The sequence below is a fragment of the Amblyomma mixtum genome, chromosome 6 (genome assembly GCF_055824585.1).
Source record: "Amblyomma mixtum isolate Tamu chromosome 6, ASM5582458v1, whole genome shotgun sequence".
NCBI lineage: Eukaryota > Metazoa > Arthropoda > Arachnida > Ixodida > Ixodidae > Amblyomma > Amblyomma mixtum.
In genome coordinates this window covers 109,487,965-109,505,602 of record NC_143017.1, presented here as the reverse complement: position 1 = coordinate 109,505,602, position 17,638 = coordinate 109,487,965, and the positions used below count along the sequence as shown (strand labels likewise).

The following is a 17,638-nucleotide window of genomic DNA, read 5'->3' as shown; positions in this document are numbered from 1 at the left end:
GGCACGGGTATAAGTCGCTTTGGGACGTTAAACCCCAATAAATCAACATTTAGCAGAATTTTGTCTGCAGACGGTCTATACACTACGAATAGAAAGAATTAAATATCTACAGGAGGCAATCGAGCCTATAAGAAGTCCATAGCAAGTCTAGAGACCATTTTTGTATGGGTCGTGGTCAGTCTGCCTGATTGCGGTATACGCTTCCTCCCATGGGCGCAGTCAAGGCGGCCATGCTGCAGGCCCGCGAGACCACGCTGGCCGCAGAGCTGGGTCGGCCGCTGGCGCTGTCGTGCTCCGCGCACGGGGCGCCGGGGCCCGCGTTCCTCTGGACGTTCGGCAAGGCCCCGCTGGACGGCAGCGACATGCGACGCCTGGTGCGCAGCGAGCAGGAGGACGTCGTACGCTGGAGGTCCACGCTGGTCGTCGATCGGGTGGACTCCGGCGACTACGGCCGCTACACGTGCACGGCGCGCAACGAGCTCGGCTCCGACTGGTCCCGGTTCACGGTGCGCCCGAGAGGTATGTGCTCCTCTTCGTCCGCGCGCGCCATCACTTGTCAAAATCACCACTCCTCCGGGTTGGCTGCTAACCCGTGCAGCCTTTGCCACTCGGTAACTCCGAAGAGTTGAAGCGAAAGTTGTGCCATCTTTGCAGAGACTTGAAGCGGTAGAGGTCAAAGCCAGGCGGCGTACGTGGGTACATTCGAAGGTGTTAGAAGTGTTCCTAAAGTTGTTTCTTTTTCACACTGATAAAAACTATTGGCTGGTTGGCCTGGAACCATAGGTAGCGCAGTATTGTCATTATCATTAATGATGCTAAGACTGCTACAGATGCGAACCGCGCTTCATTTTTCTACTCATGAATGAGTCTGTTCATTGAAAGAGACGCAAGGTTGTTCCGTTGCCCTTGAATATTTCGGCAAAAACGCGTCACGTTCACTTTCAGTTTTTGTTTCTCCTTCCGGATTCTCACACAGAGCAGGCATACACGCGCAATTTTCTCGCATGATGCCAACAATAAAAGCTGCTGAGTTCCTTCCTACCCAACTAATTATCCTGCAAGACAACAAACTGGCATTGAAATCACGCGCCGCCATGGTGGCTCAACGGTTATGGCTCTCGGCTGCTGACCCGAAAGACGCGGGTTCGATCCCGGCCGCGGCGGTCGAATATCGATGGAGGCGAGACTCTAGATGCCCGTGTACTGTGCGATGTCAGTGAACGTTGAAGAACCCCAGATGGTCGAAATTTCCGGAGCCCTTCACTACGGCGTTCCTCATAGCCTGAGTCACTTCGGGAAGTTAAACCGCAATAAACTATAAGCTAAACTAAACTGAAATAGCGTATACCTCTGTATTTCGTCCTTCCCCTATGCAGTAACAGGCTAGCTAGACACGTATTACTATGGTCAACCACGCCTCGCATGGAAAATTTCTTTCTACACCGGCGGCTGCTGAGGTCACATGACCATCCTCACTGGGACCATCCTCGCTACGCAGGCAAGCCCGACCCCCCGACCTCCGTGCGTGCACTGAACGTGAGCCACTCCAGCGTGCTGCTCGTCTGGTCACCGGGCTTCGACGGGGGCCTCGAGCAGCAGTTCCGCGTCCGGTCGCGGCGCCTGGGTGGCGGCCCCGGCAGCGTCCGCTACGAGCACGCCGCCTCGGCGCCGGGCGTCTCCGAGATGCTCGTGCTGGGGCTCGAGCCCGGCGCCGAGTACGCGTTCAGCGTGCAGGCGCGTAACGCGCTCGGCGAGAGCGTCTACAGCCACGAGTCGCCGGTCGTCGCCACGAGGGGTGAGCCGACGAGCATTACACTTGCGTGGCCACTCCCCATTTTTCACAGTGTTTGCTAGATCGCTGTGAAAAACAAGTTCTAGCTCTAGAAATATAAAAATATTTGATTTTGAACGATATGTTGCTAATATTATTTTTTCGAGTGGATTGAGCAAAAAAATTGGCCGGTGATTTAGCAGTGCTAAGCACAAAGTATTGTGCGGAAGCGGTCTTTCGCAGGTGGACACCAGCGCCAGCGTTTCTTTTTTTGTGTGTGCTGTAGTTTTTTTTTTTTTTCTTAAATACCGCACGCAAGCATGCAAATCGAACAAAGTATTGTTTGTGCACTCCGTGTTTTGCTCATTCTTGTAATACCAACAATAATTTACAACGCGTACCGTTGAGAAGTAAATACATTTCTGTTTCTAAGGAGCTGAAACTTGTTCTTCTGTCATAAGCGGCAGGACCATAGCGATCGCCAAACATTGTGATAAATGAACAGTGATAGAGAAAGCGTGGGACCTCAGCCTTAACATGCATATATATTTAACATTAACGTTCATAGAACATTAACCATCATCTGGTAGCCTCTAATGCTATACATCCAGATATCAAAATGGAAGTGGTGAGGCTGTCAAAAGCTTTGGATTTTAAGGGTAGGCAAGGAAGAATTAGCATAACAGAAGTAAGTGGCGAACGAAAAAAGATTGGCACAATGACGTCTACGGAGTGACGAAAATCGCACTGTGCGGCAGGCGCAGCGCCCTACTTCGCGAACACCCCTTGGCACTTTTGTTATCGGCATGCTCGTAAACGCAGCGCCAAGCGTTGCTATCTGGCGCTCCGGTGTCGCGTCACTGTGCTAATCTTTTTTCGTTGCGACTTTACAGACAAGCAGCAAAGAACCGAATGCTAGGAGTTAAAATTTAAGCAGGGACTTCAGTCTACTAAGCAAGGCTAGGCTTCAATCTGCGCCCAGATTCAAATGTAACGCCAATAAGATCTATCTATCCGTCACCGATGCGCAGGCGTTGTCCGTAAGGTAGCAAGCATAACGTGGTCGCAAGCGTTTTCAACGCAGTGAAGAGGTGTTGCAGGGCGAGCTGCAGGTAACTTGGCACGCTGGGAGAACAGAAAGCATTTACCATGCATCACGTCGACTTGCATCGGCGTGGCGCAGTAATCGCCGCCGGCCTCAGCAGGAACGTGTTATGCATTTCAGTTTTTTGCGCCGACCATGGTGTACGATGCAGTGGCGATAACGCAGAGCGCGTGCGCAGCATCCGGCTGGCCCGACAGCGGTGCCGTGATGGACGCGCTGGGAGGCCGGCAAGCGACGGTGGCGCAGTTTCTGTTGGTCACCGTGGCAGCCGGGGCCACGCTGCTGCTTAACGGACTGCTGGCTGCCTGCCTGGTGCGCCGGCGACGGAGGAGAAGACGGCGGCTCGCCGGTACGTGCATCGACAACGCGGCGCTTTTACAGCGATAGGCCCGTTTCCAGTGGATGCGGCGTGGTTGGCGTAAGACGAAGGATAGTGAGGAGGAAATGGGAGGGGGAAAGCTAAGCACGTGCACCACGCCACGCTGATTGGTTGACATGCAGGGACACCACGAAAGATAGGATAATAGAGTGAATGGAAAAAATAGGATAGTGACGCAACACCGCTCTACCAGAGAAGGTGGAAAATGAAAGTTAAACGTATTATAGTCAGTATCTGAAACGCTCAAACATCTGTCGCTGAATCTCGGTTAACAAATCGGCAACCGTCCTGTCCGTTTTTTTCATCAACACCAAGATTGAAGAGAAGGTAAGCAATAAGCTGACCAGGCGTTTGTTCCGTTGAGCTCCATGCATATGTTTTTACTGTGCATGGGTCTTACAACCAAGGCCGCAATATCAATAAATGAATAAATAGCAGGGACGGACGATATGAAGAGCATGACGCACGTAGAGCAAACCACCGAGTACAGCCGGATATTCTATCACATTTTCCTCAATTATCGTAAAAATACTCTTGTGACTTTCTAGGGCTGGTAACCATGAATTTGTGGCTCCAAACTGCCGTAAAAAGGCCAAGTGTGCATTTAGCACAATGCTGCTTAGTTAAAATGTTCAGTTGCCACACACAGACCGCTCTGGTACCTCTCTGCGGTCAGCACTTGCGGTTAGAAATCATTGCGCACTTTGATGTGCTACTCCGGACTGTAGGCGTCACAGCAACTTTGCATCGCAGTGGGATACTCTGGGTAATCGCAAATAAAGGTCAGGGTTGCACGTTGGACGAATTGTGAACCCATGATGCAAGAAATATTTCAGCTTAAGGGGCTCAATTAAGGCTTGTCTAAGCCCACGGCAGGAGGGAAACTTTCATAGACCCGCCATATGTAATGCATGATATTCGCTTACGCATATGATGTACCGGGCACTGTTTGATTTCTGACAATCGAAAGGGCCATAGAGCAACGATGTACTGTCAAGACCTTTTTTTCGTTAAGTAGAGCAACTACCGTACGGATGTCCGTTATTTTCTCTCCGCAGCATCCGAGAAGAGTTCTGTCGGTCCTTCAGCGGACATGCAGTTCTGCAATTCGGCCAGCCATGAGTCCACATTCGACGGACACTCGATGGCGACAAGCGATGTCTATCTTGGTCACACCGTCACTGTAAGTGAAGATGTCATGAACGGATTTGAATCGAATTGCTCGAGTGAAAACATTAACATGTTGTTTCTAATAAAAAAAGTCGTCACTAACAAGAAACCCGGTTTTAGAAGAGCGAATGGCCTTCTCCTATAAATGTTACAATAACAACGAACACGTCTATTAACTAACTGCATAGCAGTGAGATGACCTTTGCTATGGCCCCCCTTCAACATTTCTTATTCACCTGGTGACTTGGGTGCTTGCAGAGAGTGGTCTTCCTGCCGATGCCTCATGGTTTCACAAAAAAAAAAATCGCTAAGCGGCACCTGCGGCTTATGCCTACGCCTCTTATCATTAGTAAAAGAACTGTCATAGCTGCTTTCACTGAATGTCGAATTCGAGCTGTCCTCCACCCTCAGTAACAGCAGGTGTAAGCGGTGCGACCCGCTCTAAGTTCTCTTGCGAGCAGTAGCACTAGTTACTACTCATAATGGCTAAGAAGATTCTCTTTAAATTTTGTTAGAGCATCACTTGCGTTATACAGCCGTCAAAATGGCAGATTCCCGTGCTGCTCTTAAATAATGCACCACTGGTAACAGTGCACGGTATAAAAGTGTCAAAAAATAACTTTTTCTGAACCTGTGAGGCAACTTGAAAGATTTTTCTTTTAGTCTCAAGAATCAAGCTGTTAAAACGAGAGATGCGTAAAGACGCGCGGATCAGTAAGGAGGCAAGCTCCCATCCATACACTTTGCAGTAAATATGCGCAGATTATATATGGAAACTAAAAGTTTGTTTGCAGAAAATATTTCTCTCCATTACAGCTCCTCAGTAACTCAAGCAATCTTCGTTTCAAACAATGTTTTTTTTTAGCTTTCAGTGCGTCTTTACTTAACTGCGCTCCGGTTTACGACTATCAGGACTGCACAGTACCATGCTTTCCAAAACTCAACCCTTCTCGAAGCGAATGCCTCTGTAAGACGCTAGAATAAATGGAAAATGGATCTGGTTCCTGCAGGTTGGCTTTGTACGAGGCCTCTCAGTGGGAGAGGAACTCGGCCAAGGTTCGACCCTGGTAGCTGGCGATGCTTTCAGTATTCGCGCATGCGATAGGCACCGATTTCACACCACTCAGTGCGACGCCATCTTGCTTAAGCCTATTAGAATGTAACGTATTCGTTGAACATCGTCCGTCAATGTCACCACCTTCCGGTGTGACATCTAAATCAGCAATGCCGCATCCTTCGTGCTTTATACGGATGATATGAGTCTTGGCTTCCAGCAAGCATATGAGCGAAGTTCGAACGGACTCTCAATCTGAACTGATCGAAATTTGAGATTGGTCTAATCTTGCTGGACTCAAGATTAATATAGCTAAACCTAAAGCCGTACAATACAAGTCCAGATACAAACGGGCAGACATAAACCAGCTTCTTTTGCTTGGTACTGGGATGATAGAAATAGTTGATAAACATAATCGCTATCAAAATACTTACCAGCAGCAGCAAGTGCAATATCATGATTGCGGCAGTGCCCACCAGTAAAAGCCTAACTGCAATTTACCACGCTCTTTTTGCGCCTCATCTTTTATGTCGCCGTACAGTTTTCGTGACTTATGTGCATGAAGAACATTTTGCTGGAATAGGCAGATAATACATATTAGACAAATATTGATTTATTTCCAGTCTTGTTAGCCCTTCCCTGCGGTTACAGGGAATATACTTTGTGATAGCACTTTGCCTTACAGAGTTTGCCTATTCGTGCTCCTGCAGGAAATACGACCAGCCGAAGAAGAGCCTGCAGGTGACGACTCCCAACAGTGCTGCACCGGCGCCATCTGTGCTCCGGGAGCAGTACCGCACTCTGATGAGGCGTTCGACACCAGCGACTCGCCGCTCCCACGCAAGTCCAACCACGTGCAGTGCGCGCAGGACTCCATAGTGTGCGCCACAGCCAGCCATCAACAGGCGTCCGTCAGCTGCGTTCTGGGAAAGCTGGGAAGCCACATGGTGTGACCATAAGCGTGCCGAAAACTGACTGAGATGCACGCATAATGCCGCGAGTCGGTCCTTTGGCCGCTCCGAAAGCACTCTGCAAGGCTGTGACTGCAAACCACGAGTGAATTGACTCTTTCCTTCACGCATCACTTCCCGGAGTGAATGGTTGTGGTCCTATTTTGTACACTGGATCAGCAACCTGCCACCCTGTGCTGAATTATACGGTTGCAGAGACTTCTATTCTGTGCCCCTGTATTACGCCATATGTCCATAATTCAAACAACCTTGCGAGAGACTCGGGTGTGCGTTTTGCCAAGGGTGAATATGCCACGCGGTTACTGGGTGATCATAATCGTGGGAAACGTGAAGTTATTCCTCGTCACCAGCTGGCGTGGTGTGAGCTCTATCCGATCGCTTCGGATTAGAGTCGGATGAATGCAACAGGAGTCTAGGTGGTAAGTGCTGCTTCAACGTTCGTTAGTAGCAGATCGCATGCTTAGGGATGCGCGCGGCAGTGGAGAGAGGAAAAAAGTGATAGGGCTGTTACAATTATATAACGGGTGATTCAGCGGCAGCTGTTTGTGGCGATGAATATACTACCGCTCATTCGTTATTTTTTTTTACTTTTCTGGCATAGTGCACGCATAGCATTATTATGTCGTCACTCGTGACACCGCTGTTCGAACCACTGAGCTTGATGCGGCCGTGGCGCGTTACAGCGAGGTCATGAGTGACTTCATTGCGTGCGGACGAATCAGTGCGGCAACTTGCGGGAGATGTCATGCGTGACGCCATTACATGCTGACCAATCAGTGCGGCCCATTGTTACGCGCCACTGTCGTTGAAAAAAAAATTACATCCGCCTACCCTTAGGATACGACAAGTTATCAGCGCCAGGTTGTTCACAAAATGGTTGAAACAAGTATGTCATCACGCCATGCCGCACACCACCATAGCCGCAGTAGGATATGTGAATTATTGGACGGACTCGGGGCTGAGAACAAGGGCACTCTGCATCGCAGACTGGTTCAGGGGCTTCCGGTTCGAATTTGGTTGCCCAAGTTAGCCTTCGCCGGAGTATGGAGACCAAGCATAGGGTGGCCCTGCCCCCGAACCGGCAGTATTGTACATATGTATATAGTTGTGGAAACGACGGCGACTAGACTTGGGGCAATCTTATTGTTTTGTTTTGTTGTTTTTTTTTGCACTGTCTTCTTATTCTGGTTCATTCTAATGCTGGGGGAATGGGGTGCAGAAAGGACGACAACTCCAATACGTAGCTTGGAGAACTAGGGGAATGTACGGCTCTAATAGGCCGGTACCTGCCATAAGGGTGGGGCAGAAGAGGTGATACTGGGGTGGCAAGTGCTGGCCAAGGGTACCAGCCCTCGATTAAGTACAGCACGAAGAAAATGCGAGACGACGCGGAACGACTTACACGATGCGCCGAGCGTCACTCCCCTTCGCCTGATGTCCTCTATACGCTGTACTTTGTCATTTCAGACATGTTTTACTAGCTATACTCGTACACAAATCTACAACTCATCTCTGTTAAGCTGTTAACGAGAGCCCCGCCCATGCCTCTGGATATGAGTTTAGGACGAACGGTAAGCTTTATAGTAGTTATGAGACAAAGCCCACCGATAATAGCGATAAAAAAGTAAAGCACAGAACTGACTGTTGCCATGGGGCGGGCTATTCGCTGCAGCAGCGATGGAGTGTCTCGGTTTTCTGTCCCGTTTGTACGACCCCCGGACATAGTTGAGCGGCGCGTTTCTCGCTTGAAGAATCCATTGGCGAATGGAAGCTTCGAAATGACCAGCACGCTAAAAGTCATCCGCTTTTGTTCAGGCAAACGGACGGTCTACAGTAAAGACATTCCTGCGAGATTAGTACCACTGTACAACCTCCTCGTCAGGATCTTCTCTCGAAAAAACATTATTCACAAAGTTTGGTGCGTACATTTCGGGTAGCTAATTTTCATACGAACCACTTTTCCAGAACACTCAGGAAACTGCTTACTGCGGGGCTATTATGACAGGCCTCTAGCTGACTGTCATATAACTGGTGTTAATACCATGAGAGAGGAGACTGGTAATATTTTTCCTCTAGTGATCACAAAGAGGTCATCCGGTTTTGCTGTCCACACGCTGTATATAACATAGCAGAACCCCGTTACTGATTCAATCACGAAATCCTCAATCGAAGGTTTTCTTTCAGTGTTCTGGCAGGCTCCGTCGTTTACAGCATGGTATGGGGAAGGTAAATTGAACAGACTGCCATGGGACACTGTTTGCATCCTCTGGCATGCAGAAACATTTTTATGAAGTTTAAGAGATTTTGTATTGAATGAAATATTCCACCGCGTTTGTGAAAAAATAAACATTTTTCTATGCTATTGTTTGTTTTCTTTTTCTGGTGACCAAAGGAAAACACATCGTATAAAACTACTTTACACGACCGGGACCGAGAGCTTATCACCAGTAGACACCTCTCAAGCATTCTTGGACAAAATTTTGAATTTTAGAACATTGTAAGCTGCTGTTATGAAAGTATTGAAGGTAACGGTCCATTCTTCTGATGCGTAGCAAAATATTTCTTTTAAAAGTTTTTCTATCGCTCGCATCTAATAGTTAACACAGTCATAAAAAACCAATAGGGAACGTTTATGACGACAACAAGAAGGTTAATAGTAAAAACAGGTAAGCCTGATCACGGGATATCTGCGGATATATTTATTGGAGCAGTAAAATTTTGCAATATATGAAAACTTTACTTTCATAAATACTTTCTCGTTAAAAATGTTTTTGTCCAGAATTGTGGGGTACGAATATGCATGTTTGAACTACGTGAGATACGATTTTAATGTTATCTCGAATTTAATGATGATTTAATTTGGAAATATTCACTGAGAATAATTGGCGAATGGCTTAGCAGGATTTGCTTTGTTTGTATTAGGTTAGGTTAAGCTGGGTAAGGTGACAGGAGCTGGCGCAGGACTGGGTTAACTGGAGGGATACGGGAGAAAAGCCTATGTCTTGCAGCGGACGAAGTTAGGCTGGTCATTACGAGTGAGTTAAGTTGGGCTGCAGTACTCGCTTTCGGGGCATAAATGTGGAGGCTAACTAATAGGCTAGGCTAGAGATTAAGCGGAAGAGAGCACAGCGAACTGTCAAAAGAAAATGATAGGCGTTAGGTTAAGAGACAGGGAGAGTGCAGAGTGGGCCAGGGAGAAAACGCGAGTTAATGATATACTAGGTGATATCAAGAAGAAGAAATGGAACTGAGTCGACTCAGCGTATCGGACGACGTAAATGCATTGCGCGAGCACCTCTCCTTCTGGGCTACGTAGTGACACAAGGCATAACACGCGACGATGAAAGTTCGGTGTAATGAGCAGAACAAGATTAGCGTCCAAGCGCGCGGGTCAAATGAAATAACCGCAGTGGAAGAAGACAATTGATGCGGACAGGTGCACGGCGACAGAGTGCGGGTCCCAGTAGCGCAACACCGAAGTGTCGCGTGCTCCATATACCTGGACTAAGTGGTCGCCATGAGTGCTCCCTGTGCGGGGGCCACTCCACCCGGAAGGAGGGCGTCGAAACGGGGGCGACTCGTCACCACCAGCGCCTGCTGATCCCGATTAGTGTTCGCGGGCGCCCGCGTCTCGGGCGATAATTGGGTTTGCGCCGCTGACTCCGCGCAAAATATGAAGCAGCTGCAGTGCGGGCCCGCGCGCGCACTATATAAAGACGTCGTGTGAGAGCGATCCGGCGCAGAGCTTTGTTCTCTGCTTCGCTCCACTGCGATGAGGAACCGCGGCGGTGTTAAAGGTGAGCCTCCTTGCTCGTGTCGTCGCGACTGTGCAATGGACCGCTAGCCGCGGTTGCCCAATAACGAGGGAGTAGTACGGAGCTTTTTGAAAGCCCGTTCAAACCGCGACGTGATGAGGGGTGACCGCTCAACACATTCTTAATCTGTCATACCTTGGCATGCCAGGAAAGCAGCCAACGCGCCCTTCAAATATTTAAGAAACTAGGGTTTGACCTCTGGCCTGTAGTTGTACAGTGGGCGTCCTTCATTTTTGTAGGCCAGAAGAGGACAACCTGGGCTCGCTCCCCCTCCTCATGTGTTGGGTAGTCGACCGGGAATTATATGGTTAACCTCCCGATATTTCCGTTCTTGTGTCTTCCCCTCTCTCTATCTCTTCAATATTGGCTATGAAATAGGCATGTTTGTATGTTTTGAGCTTTGATATGATAAAAATGGCTATTTCAAAAGTGCTTACTCTCCAGAAACTGTCCTAAATGGAAAAATTAATATTTCACTAGCAGACCATAAAAAATTCTACCGTGCAAGCGCTTTCATACACGTCCTTCTTTTCTTCTTATGCCTCAAGGTAGCTTAACTGAGCGGCAGGCACCAGCGTACCTAGGAGCGTGCCTCTCGAGAGCTCCTGGCTAATGTGTGGAGCAGTATGCACTAACAAGAGGGTACAATAAGTACGCTCTGTCCGATACGAAGATTCTCGAGGCGTTTTGAAGGTAGATCTTTCTGTACAGCATTCATTGCAGTTGAAAAAAAAAAAAATAAACGCTACAAGTATTTCACACCCCATCTTCCGCTCCATCTTCCGCTCCATCTTCCGCGTGCTTGCAGTCATTCTGCTCGGTGAGTTAGCGCGGTCAAGACGTCCTAACAGATGTGTGTGACATGCGCAAAAATCGACGAGCGCAAAGCCTTTGCCATATCTTTCGACTCGCTTTTGATAAAGGAGTGCGGCACTAAATTTTAGGCTGTTTGGACCACACTGTGGAAATCATGATCGATCTAATCTGTTTCCCTGGCTTGATCTTTCGCTCCAAACTGCTGCACAAGTTGTACCTTTGTTCGCGAGGCATGGATCTCGAGAATGGATCTCGTCAAGCAAAGTGTTAGCGCTCGCACACGTCTTTGATCACTCGAGTCTTAATCTGTAAGCATAAGCAGTGGCTACACTAGTGATTAATCACTCTTTATGCGTGGTGACAGCTGACTTTATACGCTTTGTACATTCACAACATCGTTTCTCTGCATCTTCTTGCTGCAGAATTGTTTCTCCCAGAACTAACAAAGGATCTTATACATCAATATGCACATTGGTGATGCCGTCAACTGCGGGGGTAAAACATGAGAGTATACGCTGCCTTAATCTCTTCCCGACTGCTAAGAATAAACAATCCAAGAGCAACTATAATTGAGTTATTTAGTTTATGGAGTGCTTCCTAGATGAGCTGTCTTTTTTCTAACCTTCACGTTATGACGAGTTTGTCCCGTTGCGTGCGAGGGTCTTCCTGTATTAACGTTGTTATTCATTGAGATAAACAGCAATTGGCAAAATCTTCTATCGAATTCTTGCTTGAAAATCTTGTACCTTCGTAGCAGCATTCCAAGGACCTCCCGTTTATCAGTCCCATGAAGTGTCTCCACGTGAGCTTTGTTTTCTGTCCTTCAGGTTCGAATGCCTTCCTGCGAGGCGCGCTGAGTTGAGCTGCTGTGGCAGATTGAGCTGCCACTGCAGCAATTGTAAAGTACTGCTTCGAATACGGCTTCCAAGCAATCAGCGCGGCAGGAAGGCTTGCGTATTACTTCAACAATATGTCTTCCCTTATGAAGATCTGATCTTTCGGTTGTGAAGGCCGCAAAGTACATGTTACCCATTAAAGCAGCCGCAGCGAAATCTCGATACCCGAATGTTTTATGCATTTCGTCTCCACCAAAATGCAGCCTTTTCGGATTTTAAATTAAGCTAGCGACCTCGTGGTCAGCGGTAGGACTCTAGCTGCTGATCCACCATAGCTGATTTGCCAGTCTCCTCACGAACTACAGAGTAGCCTAAAAAAAAAAAACGTTCCATTTTGACCGGGGCTCGTACGGTTCTGAGGTCCAACTTAGTTTCCCTGTATTTAGACACACCAAAGCTCGGAACGCGGGAGTTGAAAAAACCGAACTCATGTTGTACTCTCTCCTCGTTCCGTTTTCGTAGTGCTGCTCAAGTAGCCTCCGCGTAGTGATAAAATCGGTGTCAAGCTAAATATTAAGAACAGGGCATGGCGAAACGGAGATTATTAGGCCGTATTCTTTGCTTGACTTTAGCGACGCGGACTACTCCTCTAAACATGTCTTGCAGACCACGCAAGTTCAACGAAAAAATAAAGGAACACCTCTGAGTTAAAAGGTGCAAGTAATAAACATTGCACGTTCGCGAAAAGTTGTGTTTCCTCTAGGCCAAGTGTTTTCGCCCTGGCGTTGACGAGCCTGAGTCATGCATTCAGGTTGGATCTCCCTTGTTCCTTCCGCAGAGTGGGTCGGCCTAGAGGGCCTCCTGGCTCTCTGCTGCTGCCTAGCTCTCCTCAGTGTGACGCAGGCACAGTTCTTCTCGAAGACGACGAATACAATACCGAGGATGGGTAGAAGGGCTGTCGACTATCCGCAGGTAAGCGAACCTAGTACCTCCGGGTGCCGCAGCAGGAAGATTTCCCACGATTTTCCGAATTCATCCCTGCCTGGATGTCAGTAGTCGATCACTTAAGCATAATTCACTAAAGTCACAGCCTCGTGACAATATCTAGTAGCATGCCACTCTCTTTCTTCCCTTTCTTCACTCGCGAAAACTTATTTCTAGAACTGTGTATTTGCAATTATTTTTCCCGATGCCGCGGTTCCGATTCATAAGCCGGTCTTTGGCATGTGTAGTGAGTGGCCATGTCAACATGATACAATGTTTGATGCTCCCGCCTACTGTCTGTCCGTGCCGTGCGCCACACGCAGACGGAAGAAGCTAGGCTGGGCCGTGTGCTGGGTCTGCTGCGAGAACCAGCGCGCCAGCCGGCTGAACTGGGCTTCCTGATCGGCGGGGAGGGCTTTCAGTACGCCACCAGGGATAGGCCGGCCAACGGTAGGTGTGCACTTTCAATTTCTTTGGTTCGCCACACAGCCATCCCTGTCGCACCGCGTGGTTGCAGGTGTACGTCAGGTCCGTTTACAATAATGGCACTTAGCGCCTGGGAGTACTGCTTTGCTGGGTGTGAGGAAACGGAGCGAAATGTGCTGCGTCTATTTTGTGTTACATGAACCACCGAAAATATAAACGGGCAGTGTGTTGAAAAAGACAGCGTCCATCCTAACAACGAATTGCAGCTTAACAACGATAGTTCATGAGCAAGGTTCAAGGCTACAGATAAGAACGAGCTATGCGGACCGATGCTCGTTCTGTTTTACAAAAATGGAAACGAGCCAGAAATAAGCAAGTAAAATGGCGGGAAGAGATGCCCGAAATACATATCCTCCTTAACACTCCGAAGAAGTAATGAAGTGTCTTCGAGTGTGCCAAGATGAAAATGATGAACATAAACTGCTTCGTCTATAATAGTATAAAGAAAAAAAAATACCCATTGCTTTCATGTGCTAAGTATACTGCCAAGTATTCTTAAGTCTGCATCCATTACAGCATACCTCAGCGTTAATAAATGAACGCCTTTAATACTTGTTTTTGACCATAAACGTGAAGATATCAATCAGGTGCACGGAAAACATGCAACAAACGTCTGAAATACCTTAGCAATATCTCATTGTGGCGCAGAAAAATGGCCTTCATCTAAGCATGGGATGGATGGAGGTTAAGATGGTTTGGTTTAAGTGGGTTTAACGTCCCAAAGCGACTAAGGCTATGAGGGACACCGTTGTGAAGGGCTCCGGAAATTTCGACCACCGGAGGTTCATTAACGTGCACTGACATCGCACAGTGCACGGGCCTCCAGAATTCCGCCTCCACCGAAATTCGACGGCCGCGGCCGGGATCGAACCCGCGTCTTCCGGGGCAATAGCCCAGCCCCATAATCACTGTGCCAGCGCGGCACCCGATGGATGTTACGAGTGCCCCTGTGAAATGGTGTGATGGAGGGTGCTTTATGCTGGGTGCAATTTTTTACATGGTTTTTTTAACTGTTAATTCAAGCTTAAGTGTGCTATGTAATAAGGGAGTAATTACTCATTGACATCCACCCAAGCGCAGCCATACGGCTACAAAGGAAAGCTATATAGCTTTCTCAGAAACAAAGTGTGTTATGTAGAAAATTCCGTTTTTAAGTATAAATTCAATTGACATGTGTGCTTTACCGAATTTAAATCCTTAACTTGTATCTTTACTCAATGGCGGCGAATAAAAAGTCACTGCCCTGTTCTAAGCCATCAATCATCCAAACGTTCCTCACTAGCTTCTACCACAGGTCCCCTCCCAATAACTTCGCTTAGCTTTGAACGCTGTGATCTCCGGTATATTGACTGTGTCTGCGCCGACATCGGGAAGGATACTGCCAAATTCTAGCAAAGTACGCAGAATTGCTTCTTCGTATTTACCACACACTACGTGTGTTATAACCTGGGTTTATGTTTATTTTTGTAGCTGCGGGCTCTAAGATACAAAAGTACTTGATGCAGGGCTTGTTGGTTCATGCTACAAATATTTTCACGGCGCAAAAAGGCACACCACAGGAAAAGATAGAAAGAAATGGACAGAAAGAGCGCCAACCACCAACCGCCGTGAAAATATTTGCGCCATGAAAATATTTGTTCTAAGATACCCTGACCTCGGGAAAACATCCGGATCCGTGCTACGCAGCGCTTCACGGTGTCTCTTCCTCCTCTTCGTGTCAGGTTGCAGAGACAGCCGGTGCCGAATGCGCGGAGCATCGTTCCTGCCAGCCCTGCAGGCGATCGACGAAGCGTAGCGTCCACATACGAGCTGGAAGCTTGCTCCATGATTGAACTCCGTGTCGAAGAAACGATTTTTTTTCCCCAACAGGAGAATAAACCACCTCATACGAGTTCCACCGTTGAATGTGTCAGCTTATCAAATTTTATGTCTACTGCTCAAAAACTCTCTAACGGCAATGGGAGTAGCAGCGGTTGCAAAATAGGCCCCCTCGCCGTTGCATTTAGTTAGTTGCAACAGCGCACGTAAGTGCCGCACGCACGCGCAGTGCGCTGTCACCCACTTGCGAGACGTGAACTGCGGATGTGCAGTGGGAGGTGCCTGGCCCCTTGTTCCTCCAGGTGCGCAGGCTTTGCAGCAACACAATGGTACCCATGCACGGGAAAATGCCGGTGTGTGGTGAAGCCTCTGAATTTAGTCACGTGATGTGGGAAATGGTGGGAAATGAGCAAGGCTTTGAATGTGGGTGACCTTTTCCAAACTCGAGAAATAAAATAAATATTGTCGCGAATGAGCCACTGCACGAGAGCACTCTGCCATCGCCGCAGCCGAACAATACTCGTGCTGTTGTTATGGCCTCTGAAGCAGTGGCGTATACCCAAGGTGGCGGATTGGCCAGAGTTTAAACACACTCTCACGCTGTGCATTGCACGTCGTCGTCTTCATCAATTTCCATCAGTGCGCAAGTCACGAAAGGAAAGGAAAGCCGCTTTCAGTCGTGCTTTCGGGTGCGTGGCGTTAATGTCAACCTACAAGAAACTGCTTTCGCACAATATTTCGCACTAATAGAAGAAAAAATAGCATGCCGCCGGTGAGTGACGCAATTACACGGACCACCTGCACTTCTCCCGTGCGGTGTTCTGCCAACTGAACCATGGCAGCGGTTGCCCCCCTTTTACTTCCATAGGTATTCATATCAAGTAGCGCGCAGCATTATGGGTACTCTGGCATATATATATATATATATATATATATATATATATATATATATATATATATATATATATATAATCTTTAAGAAGCACCTCATATGTCCTGTTCTTGTCTTCTCTGCACTGATTGCAAGAATTTCAGGCGAAGACTCATCTTTCGCTAAAAAGCAGGCAAGGGTAAAGGTAGGTCAGCCTTCGTCCAAGGTTTAGAACGCAACGAATTTGCTTCTAAGACGTGTAGAGGGGCTCTTGTAGCATCCAGGCAAGTCCTAACTTTCGGAGGGGTAAGTAACAGTGTTGTTTCTAGCTTCAAGAGATTTGGAACATTCGTGATGTCTAACGAACCATATATGACGTGGCCCAGAAGCGAAACTCCTGGGGCTCCAAACTTTTGACAAAGGGCATACATGAGGATCTCGTTATGACATACATTTGAAGGAAGCCAACAGTCACCGAAACAAAGGAAAGCAAAGGGAAGCGTTTTTTTTTTTCAATTTTTGGTGCTGATCAATTCGAAATTATCTGGAAGATAACTGATTCGAATATAGAAACAAAATCACAAGGACACTTGATTACCCCAAGTAATGGGAATGCGTTAGCATTAGACGCTGTTGATGGCTTTACCAGAAGTGGCGTCACTTCCTGTATGTTGACGTGACTTCAGTCTAGCCAATGGAAGTTAATCGCTCTGGTGATGTCAGTTCCCCCAATATAATGGGGAATTATATATCCTCTACGATCCCGTTGCTTCTCTCCAGGCATTTCACTTCGGTAGTTATTTTTAATGCTATTAAAAACAACCACATGCCGCCAGTGCGACCTAAACTCGCCACCTCCGTGTGTAGCGACAGTGCTGTACCAACTGAGATACGCGGCTGTCCGACCTTCGACAGTCGGGGGTATTTATGTTGCGCGTAACCTAACCCAACCGTGAAAGTGTTCACCTCTGCCGCTCTCGTCCACAGCGACGGACGTAGAACGTCCTGTAATATGGCGCTGGCGAAAGCTTTCAAGTTTAGGGTTACACGCAGTATAAATACCCTCGAAAGTAGAAAATTTGGCAGCATCCGCCGTATATCATTTGGTGGAGAACCTTACACGACATGCGAAGGTGTTGGTTGGGATTCCACTGGGGAGGCATATCGTTGTTTTTTTGTTCTACGATCTAATCATTTATATTTTAGGTAAAAATTACTACACTACAATTTCCAATTAAAAAAGCTACAGATTGTTTAAAAACGTTTCCCTACGCTTTCCTCAGTATCGGTGAATAACCTTCCTTCCAATCTTTCGCAAAGATTGCTTCATGGTTTTTCGCAGCGCGGCATCTTCCTCCTGAAGCATCCCCAGACAACGTACAGTTGCTCAGCCACTATCGAACCAGTACGAGGTGCATGGATAAATTGATGAGGTGTATAAGGGTGGAGCTCGCGGCGCTCCTTTCCAGCGGGGTCTCTCACGTTCAACAGAGACAAAGGCGAGTGAATCGGCGCAATGGTAGCTTTTATCCTCCCGCAATGGAAGCGGCGGTGCGGTGACG

At 47.8% G+C, this 17,638-nt stretch overlaps 2 protein-coding genes across 2 annotated transcripts in view; both read left to right on the top strand.

Annotated features, from left to right (window-relative positions):
- Positions 1-8,812, top strand: part of LOC149340008 (nephrin-like) — a 45,413-nt gene extending 36,601 nt beyond the window's left edge. Inside the window, exons 16-20 of the mRNA XM_089548749.1 lie at positions 220-519; positions 1,499-1,795; positions 3,055-3,225; positions 4,314-4,438; positions 6,190-8,812. Of these exons, the coding sequence (XP_089404875.1) occupies positions 220-519; positions 1,499-1,795; positions 3,055-3,225; positions 4,314-4,438; positions 6,190-6,432 (1,136 nt within the window). The 3' untranslated portion in view covers positions 6,433-8,812. The remainder of the gene's footprint in view (positions 1-219; positions 520-1,498; positions 1,796-3,054; positions 3,226-4,313; positions 4,439-6,189) is intronic.
- A 1,355-nt stretch (positions 8,813-10,167) lies between these two features.
- LOC149340007 (uncharacterized) lies at positions 10,168-15,248 on the top strand. The gene is made up of 4 exons (XM_089550621.1): positions 10,168-10,247; positions 12,756-12,889; positions 13,225-13,351; positions 15,109-15,248. Exons 1-4 carry the CDS (start codon positions 10,223-10,225, stop codon positions 15,180-15,182), a joined length of 360 nt encoding a protein of 119 aa, XP_089406747.1. The 5' UTR covers positions 10,168-10,222; the 3' UTR covers positions 15,183-15,248.
- The last annotated feature ends 2,390 nt before the right edge of the window (positions 15,249-17,638 follow it).